The following is a 9,756-nucleotide window of genomic DNA, read 5'->3' on the forward strand; positions in this document are numbered from 1 at the left end:
TGCAGTCGTTAAAGATGATATGTGACCCTGCACCACAAAACACACAAAAAGTCGCCAGACATGAAGTTTTAGTAAAGACCATATTCTGAAAGAGCAGATTTTAAGCTTTAAAATGATGTACTACTCCAATCAAATGAACTCTCCTAACGTATCTAAATATTGGAAAGAAAGCACACTCAGGAAAGTTTGAACTGAGAAAAGAGGCTCTGAAGTACAGTTTATTCAAGCACTTAATCTTTACCAAGCTGTGCTAGTTGTACAATGAATGGGACAAAAAACAGGAAGTAAACCACCGGAGTAACAACAATGAAGAGATTATCAGATTAAGCTGAAATTAAACATGCCTTATTAACACATTCTGTCCTTAATTAATGCCAACTTTCAAAGTAGTAGCATCATCCTTTTAAAAGTTATAGGAGTTGAAAGTGAAAAGTGTCTACATGGTTTTTAAGAAATGAAAAGGGGACTCTAAAAGAAACATTTAATCACACTATGCTGCTGCAAAAAAAAAAAAAAAAAAAAAAATGTTCGAGATAAACTGCTAAAAAACACACTTTCCTGCCCATTTAATGATCCCAAATTTTAGCATAATGTAGAGGAAGACTTGTTCTTTCAGAAAATATGAAAAAGTCAAAATCGGCTTGGCTGACCCATTTCACCTATTTTCAGTCCTCACACAAAATCAGTGTGAGCGACTTTTTGTTCGTTTTCTGATGCACGGTCACATATAAAGCTTTTAACCTTTTTTTTGTTTGTTTGTTTTTTTCTATGCTTCGTTTTCTGATCTACGTTGTTGAGAATGTAACATCTTCATCATTTCTCTCCATTATCTCCACGATTTTCAATCTTCTCTTCCCCCCCCCCTCCAGGTTCATAATTTTCTTCCAATCAACTTCTGAACCCCTTACCTGATTCTCACCCTCATTCCTGACAAGTGTACTAGGCTGTAAGACATAATGAAATGCCCCTACCTAATGTGCTGTGCACTGCTGCCACTTCTCTCTGCAGTGACCTCCTCCGGTGTCATCACACAGGTGTATCCCTCCCTGATGAAATGATCCACCACCTCATCCACGCTGGTTTTGAGCAGGTTGACCCGTACATACCTAGGTATCAGGACTTGAGGAAAATTGGTGATGATTAGTATCTGATGATAATAACAGCAATGATGGAGAATTTTACACTACAATAATGCAAAAAAAAAACAATATAAAAGCATGCTTGTCAAAACAACGACATGGAAAATGGAAAAAGAAATAAAAATTTTTGACAACCCGATTTTGGCCTTATACAGGGCTGCTCAACATGTGTCAAAATCAGGGATACTCGAGGAGCAATCAGGGAAATAAGTTATAACTTGCATGCTACATGCATTTCAATGGGCAAAAAATGATTCTCATATCAGGGTGCTTTTAAAGTCCTTTGTCAGGACATGAAGACAGAATATTTACACAGCTCTGAACCAGATGTTAAAATGGAGCAATGAAATAACAATATCGTTTGTTACAGACACATCTACAAACTAGAGAGGGGCCGTCAAAGGCGGCAGACCCACGCCTTAAGTACAAAGTCGGGGTAAACATAATGTGCATTCGGTCAGCTACCAGAATTCGGTCACTTAATTGCCAGTGTGCTTTATCACCAGCCAGTGAGTTGTACCAAAGATCGTACACTTCAGTGTACGATCTTTGGTTCTACAGTCACATCACATGCAAATCATATCATTTCACATACGGTAACACTCATTCACAACAGAAAAGTCCTTTAGTCTCCTCCCAAAATCCATCGAAAATCCCAAATTCCACCGTCAAGTGCAGAATCTGAACTTTTCAAGCGTGCGCGAATTAAGTCCAGTTTTAAGAGTATTGTCCACGCGACGGGTCGCCGAAAAACGCTAAAAATCGAGAAATACGCCGTTTTCTGATATTTTGATTATAGCAAGCCGAGAGTGTGATGATATCAAAGGTCGTATGAGTGTACGATCTTTGATGGTATCCACAAAAGCGCAAAAGAAAAACAAAATTTACGTACCCCCTAGGCAATTACCCCTATGATTAGTGTCTACGGGAATTATTCAATGCATGGGTTGAATGCAAATGTCTACTGCACCAGTATGCGGTCACCAACGAGCGCCGCAACGTCCCCGATGCAATTTTGCACCAACAGTGTAGAGCGCGATGCATTTTCAGCGGCCTTGCACACGCATTGACATTGAGCGCGCATATTGTGCAGTGTGACTGCGACCGAGCAAATGCTCCTCCAACGAAAAAAATAATCAATGTTAATTTGAAAAATCATCAAAATACGGGCCAGTTTGTGACGACGGAGAACGAACTTTCATAAATCTAGAAGGACATAGTCCCTCAAACAGGCCTAAACGTAAATTTCGGAATTCTTACGAACATTTGAGCAGCGAAGTCGGATCGTTTGGGAGTTTATGTTTTCGTATGGTAGCGGAAAATCGCAAAGTGAGAAACGGGAAATTTTCGGAGTGGTCACTATACCATAGGGTCAAAACTTCAAGGTCACACAGAATTTGCAAGGGTCAACCGATTGTCACCAAAATCTAATCGATTCTTTCCTGCCATTATCCAAACATCCCCTGAACATTTCGTGCAAATCCGTTTACCCGTTCTCTTGTTATCTTGTACAGAAACAAACAAACAAACAAACAAACAAACAAACAAACAAACATACGGAACCCTTTACATAACCCCCTGCCGATTTTCATCGGCGTGGGTAATAATTGAAAAAAAAGGTTCAGTATGGTTTTCCAGCACTTTGTCCCTACACCCTTACTTCCTCTATTGAGTCAGTGGCTAAAGGGTAAAACACACAAGCAAGACATGAGAAATCATTATGTCAAATTGTGTAACTTGAACATAATCTGAAATTGCCAGAAGGCTCTTCCCACCAGCAGAACATCTCACTTTCATCCTTCATGTCACTTGGTAGGAGATCTCTAGAGTTCTGGACGCCTTTCTCTTCCTTCAACCGCTGCAGCTCCCCCTTCAGTTCCGTCTTTTGCTTCACCACGGCCTTGCGGTATTTCCCCGAGCACGCTCCAGTGAGCTTCTTCCCAAAGAGAAAGTCATAGAGGAGGACCTAAATGGAAGACAAATAATTCATGAGATTGTAGTCGGCAAGGGGGTAGGCTTCATCACTTGGCATGCTGCCCAAAATGCTTAGACTTGGTACCCATATACACTGAAATCATTCTAAACAATCCTGGTACAATGAAAACAAGGTTAATATTCCACATTTGGGCCAACTTCATAGGTAACAGAAAGTTGGGGATTACTTAATATCATTTACTTTCCTTGAAGCAATACATAGAAGCTCTTAGTATTAATCACTGTAAATTCACATTTGCACCTCTGAAGTCCAGTTGCTTCACTGCAAAATTACACTATACTGACCCGAAAACATGCACTGCCTTTGCTAACACATAATGAATTTTCCTAGTTATAATATGTGAAGACAAAATACAAGAAAATGGAAAGTTATTTTTTTTCAGATACACATCGCAACCGGTAATACCGCACATGAGAGCTGCACTGCTTAGAGTTTTGTGAATTTCTCTTTTCTTACCAGTGCAAGTTCCCGACTCATCCATGGAACCTTCTGGAGAAAGGCGGTGTTTTCCAAGATTTTGTCTATGACACTGCCATACCTCAGAGATTCACATACAAGGGCATACAGCTGGCGTACATTCTGCAGGAGGGACGGAGAGTCATACACAAAAAGGAAATGACAAATGAATAGACCAGTTTATTATTCCAAAGTGCTGCATGTGTAGCTTTAGAACAAGAAAAAAACAAAAGTGGTCATTCATGACAAGAGACTTGTTTGAGACTTTCCTAATGTAGCATCCACTCGTGATGTAGACTGATGTGATGTAAAATACATTAATACATACACATGGCTCACAGAAGAAATTGCTTCATACTATAATATAAATACACCAAGTCTTCACCAAAAAGCTGATCACAGTGAGTAAATTATCACATTGACAATTTACACAAAAACTTTGGGAAACATTTTTGAAAAGTAGGCCTATAGTACAGATGGTGAGTACATTAAACAAATGCAAGCTACATTACCCCCCCCCCCCCCCAAAAAAAAAAAAAAAATATATATATATATACCGTATATATAGGTCTATAATATACATATTGTATAGATTTTTGGTTTTTTTTTTTATTAAGGTATGCGGAAAAAAATTAAGGCTGATAATGACACCATATCTTGTGAAAACACAGGAATTAAACCTGCAGACAACACAATTGTAACTGTACAAGTGCACTAGATCCAACTGGAAAGGACAAATGGGACTAAAATCATACACACATGTACACACGTGCACACGTGACATTTAAATGGACTGTTCTACATTCTCACTTTTTCACTCTACATTGGGAAGGATACTATATATACCCAACTACTGAGAAGCGACATGACCATGAATGTTGTACGGAATTCTGTGATCATCAGATGTGGTGTAGATAGCTCTATGATCTATGTATATGTAACGTTAACCGTTAGGCCTGCAAAGTACAAGAAATATATCTGTGCATAATACACCAATATATATATTTTTTTTACTGTTTAGATCTAATTAATTTAGTTGTGTTTTTGGGTGAACACTGTATCGGTGGCAGTGAAGGACCTTGTTCATTGCAATGAATTACTATTATTATTATTTTTTTTTTTTTCAATTATCTTGAATTAATACACTGAGATGATGAGGAGCATGCGCATATAGTAGGGTGGAACATCCTATTACCGGACGCTTTTCTTTGTGGCTTTGAATTCCGTACTCGTAGAATGAAATTTTGGCTAAAAAGAACACCACTTATTCGCAGACTCATGGAAATTACGAATTCAGCCAACTTACGTCATTTCTTCGTTCCAGTTTTTAGAAAATATGCTTCAAACATACCCCTCTAAAAATAGTGGTTTTTTGCGCGGTGCAAAATCGCATTGTATTACCGGACGCGATTTTCGCAATCGAATAATCGAGGTCTTTCGCACCTAATCCTTGCACCAGAATCACAATTCATCCCACAAATCACCGTACACATTCTCACCGAGCGGATGACACACAAAAAAATTGGCAAATGAGGCTCAAATTTCATATTTTACAGTAAAATGTCTGTCTTGACCATTTCGAACAGTTCACGCAATAAAACCTTGTGAGAAATCGACAACTGGTTAGAGTATATGTGCTTTGTCTATGGGAGCTGCACGCGCGGGTGATGAGTTGCATGCCCCTTAGCGCACAACTACATGTATTCCGCATCGTTCGCGTTTGAGGACGATAGCTACAAATTTTCGATATTGATCAGTGAACTTTTGGTTCTCATCCAGAATCTTCAGCATTTTTCCTGTATGTGAGTGGGATTTCATAGAATTTCAGTCGCGAAATGTGATTCAAACATGCATAAATATTAACTATAAACGAGGTGCGGGTCACTCAACTATAAATTTGAGGTAAAATGTGAATTTTTTCGTGTTTTTACATTTTTATGTGGCGTTTTTTGCGATTTCGGTCTACACAAAGTTCTGTGAGGCTAATCTACGAAGTCTCGCGCGTACAGAATGTCATTAGTACGCAAAAATGTGCGTGTCCGGTAATACCATGCGTCCGGTAATACCATGCTTGCCCCTATACTATACCTTATAGCCATTTGTTTTACCCTGCTAGAAGACAATTAAATTTATTACACAAATGTCACTGGTAGTACTGGTACCAAAATATAGCCAGTGTTAATTATGGGACAGTAGCCCGACCACACGCCGTGCGAAGCACGCCTGTCGTGTTGTGTAAATTTAAATTTACACCGACAGGCCCTGCCATGCCCTGGCTAGCCTACGGAGCTACGTCTATCTACTCACTGAAAATACCGATTTCTTGAACAAACAAGATATTCAACGTGTGGGACTATTGTGAAAAGGACATCTCGCAAGCCTTACCTTCGAGTTGCTATCATATACTATCGATTTGAGGGATTTCTCCTTGGATTTGGCCTTCTGAATCACTGCAGCTGCCTCGTCATACACATCGGTTTTTGATGTGTTTTGTGCCATTTCACAGAAAACTCTCCGAAAAATGTAGTAGGCCGTAAATTACAGCGTGACAGTGTACGTATGTAGACCCATTGGTGTAAACTTGGTGCACATTAGTTAGTACAGTACGCACACGTACACACACACGTGTACCGCGTGTGTGCGACCAAACCACAAGAGTTCTGTGGATCAAAACACGTGTTACAGATATCATTGCGCAACATCATTAAAAATAATAGAAAAAGAAGTCAATAGAATCACTGTAGAAGATGGATTTGAAGAGAAATAGTCCCAGTAATGAATACCTTGGCTATTCATTTGAATAAACGGATTAAAAGAATTACATTTTGATTTCATATTAATTGTGTGGTGGGGTAGCACAAGATTAGTGATAGTGTGTTGGAGGATATATTCTTTTCTCCCCCTCCATCCCTTCCTCGCTCGGGACCTCCCACCCTCTCGCTTTGTCTCTTTTCTTTTTGGCGTTATCCATTCTCATTCCCACTCGTGAACATGATTGTGTTTGTAGGTAGATGATTTCAGTAAGACCACTGACATAATTATAAAACCATATTCGTTCACCTGCCTCGGATTGTAATTATTGTACAATTTCTTTTACGGCGGGGAGGGGGAGGGGATATATATTTCATATATAATCTTATAGGGATATTACATGGAAATGAGGGTCAGGAAGGAACGAGTGAGTGTGAAATAAAAATCATCTTCATTTCAGAGTGTAGAGAAGGAAAAGGGAGGGGGCAATCTCAGTTCGTTCAGAATTTTGATATACCTTTACCGGAGAGATGTACGAGATACTCTTCGTTTGGTTTTGGAGAGCAGTGTTGTGAAAACTGTTCAAGTTGCTTCTCAGCGCAATCCTATGTTTGTTTGTTTTTTATCTTTCACAAATGTACTTGATGTTATTGTGGGTTTTTTGGGGGGGTCGAAATATGAGAATTTTCAATTTGTAAGCTAATAAAATCGATTTTAAAAAATCTGTCAATCTACCTAGATATGTTGTCCCTTAAACACTACCTGATTTTAAACTGAAATTGACTCTCATTGTCTGACATCCACGCCCACGCTTGTTATAGACTGTATACTCATGCAAGCACTGGATACTGGGAGACCGACAGGACCTCCAGCCTACACTCCAGAGATGATGATGATGATGATAATGATCATGATGATGATAATAATGATGATGACGCCATGATGATGATGATGATGACGACGATGATGATGATTGTGATGACGACGATGGAAACAGAACTGAACACAATAGGCCTAACTGAAGCTTTGAGATGGCTGTTGCGCTGAATTCGGATTTCTCTCGTGATTTTAAACGGATTCCTAACTTCCTTACAATAAGAACCCTAAACAAAAGAGAATCACATCCAAGTTGTGTGATGTAACTTCTTTTTAATGAGCTTTGCCTTCAATGCAGTTCGGAGTTAGCTCATGCGCACATGGGTTCAAATGACAAGTTTCTTCTTTCTCAGTTGATTAAGCACTTCAAGCGACGGAATCGCCCAACGTAACATTTTGTCGAATTCATCAGTCATGTTAAAAAAAAAGGATGAACTTGCGAAGACCAGGTGACCAGAATGATCAATCAAATACCACTTTGGAAATTACCCATTTCACTTTTTTTTTTTTTTTTTTTTTTTTTTTTTTTGCATTGAATGTATATATAGGGCCAATATTAACTGAATCTTTTGCTGTCAGGACTGGTGGATGTGCTGGCAAGCACCACTATAAGGCAGGGCTGCCAACTCTCACTCATTGAGACTGAGACTCACTAATTTTGGTCCTTTCTCACTCTAAAACTTTATTTCATTTGCATGCATTTCTATTGATCTCACTCATTTTGACCCCTAAATTATAGCATTGGCCTATGGGAGTCTCACTCTCAACTAGTTTCCAATGTTGGCAGCCCTGATAAGGATCACTTCATATAACAAATGCTTATCTCAGTGAATTCAAAAACCAACATGCTCTGCTGGTACAGATGACCTCTTTCTGCTCATGCTCTATAAGTGGAACCGCAAACTGGTTTAAAATACGTTTATTATAATACAGGCTGTGGTAATGATAATTTTGTAGCTAGCCGATAGGCTAACCAAGAGGGCGCCAAACCATAAGATGATAAAAATCATATTAACCGAAAAGAAGTTCATCGATTAAGTTTTAAATCATTATTTTTACTTTTCACAATGCCTACGAAATCGCGGTATGGATTTCTCATCCTCGTTAACGAGGTTTGGGTTTTATGTAATCCAATAATCTAATGATTTTTCATGCACGAATACAAAGTCAATTGACCAAATTACCTGAGCACAATATTACTTGAATCTGAAGGTATACAGTATTCTGTTTAAAAGACAAGTCCACCTTCATATAAATAAGGATTGAGAGAATGCAGCAATATTAGTAGAACACATCAGTAAAAGTTTGAGGAAAATTGGACAATCCGTTCAAAAGTTACGAATATTTTAAGTATCTGCGCAGTCACTGCTGGAAAGGAAGACTACTACAGTGTATGATGTCACATGCGTACAACTACATAAGGAAAATAAAAAGAGAATTTCACAAAACTTTACTTTTTGAATAAAGTGCACAGTTCTTCGACTTGCTACTGACGCATGTTAAGGGTAATATTATTCCCCCTGCCTTCTGAAAGAGAGAAGTCGAGTGTTCTTTTGTTAATCGAGAAAAATGGAAATATGTTGAATTTTCTTTATTCTTTCTTTATATCGTTGTACTCATGTGACGTCACAAGGTATAGTAGTCTTTTCATCCAGCCGTGACTGAGCAGAAACTTCAAATATTCATAACTTTTTAATGGATTGTCCGATTTTGCTCAAACTCTCACTGATGTGTTCTACTAATACTGCTGCATTCACTCAACCCACGTGTCTATGAAGGTGAACTTGTCCTTTAAACAGGTAGTGATCAATTTAAGAATACAACATTATTCCAAGATAATGCAAAATGAAAAAGAGCAGGTAATATTTATGCAGATATGATTCAAACATGTACCTGCCCTTAAAGACAGATTTAAGTAACTCTAAATATAACAGAAATACAGGAGACCACCAGGCAAACGCTTCAAGAGGATAATGGCCTCATAAACAGTTGTGTAAACAGTATGATATATCAAGGTGATACTCAAGTCACTACCCACTGGGTGAAGGTAAAGAGAGAGAGAAAAAAAATCAGACAAAAGGGTGCAGCGGTGCATTGTGCATAAAATAAATGTGAAGTGTTTGTGTGGAGATGAATATTGTGGGCATGTGACAATGAATGTGTCTTTTATGGTCTTCTTGTGCAGGTGCTTTCAGTTTAGGACCTTTTTTAATGATAGTGATGATAGCATACAGGTGGAAAGCAACATGCTCTGATAATCAAACGTATAATTTATTTAACATCATAATATAATGAGCTGTTTTTTAATGAATTAATAAATCTAAATTGTTTAGTGTTGGCAGGAAAACAAAAACTCCAGACATCGGGCCATGATGTTTTAAAGATTTCTGTGCTAAAACAATCATTCTTGGGTTTTCAGGGTGATAATCAGATGAACGTCGACTTTTAGATAGATATTGGAATTAGAGATTACAAGATCATTGAACACCGAGGGAACTTGGTTGAATATGACATTGTATTTGTGCAAACAGTTTCTAT

The 9,756-nt window shown here is 38.4% G+C and overlaps 1 protein-coding gene across 1 annotated transcript; it reads right to left on the reverse strand.

Moving 5' to 3' along the window:
• Positions 1 to 971: 971 nt before the first annotated feature.
• LOC139714255 (28S rRNA (cytosine-C(5))-methyltransferase-like) lies at positions 972 to 6,090 on the reverse strand (the record flags this gene model as incomplete). Its single annotated transcript, XM_071625970.1, has 4 exons — positions 5,977 to 6,090; positions 3,592 to 3,714; positions 2,915 to 3,105; positions 972 to 1,106 (listed from the first exon to the last, which is right to left on the reverse strand). Coding segments are annotated over exons 1-4 (563 nt in total), but the record flags the coding sequence as incomplete, so codon positions are not given.
• Between the last annotated feature and the right edge of the window lie 3,666 nt (positions 6,091 to 9,756).

This window comes from Diadema antillarum, unplaced genomic scaffold, assembly GCF_040938485.1.
Source record: "Diadema antillarum isolate AM-2024a unplaced genomic scaffold, OU_Dant_1.0 seq00002211_RagTag, whole genome shotgun sequence".
Lineage (NCBI taxonomy): Eukaryota > Metazoa > Echinodermata > Echinoidea > Diadematoida > Diadematidae > Diadema > Diadema antillarum.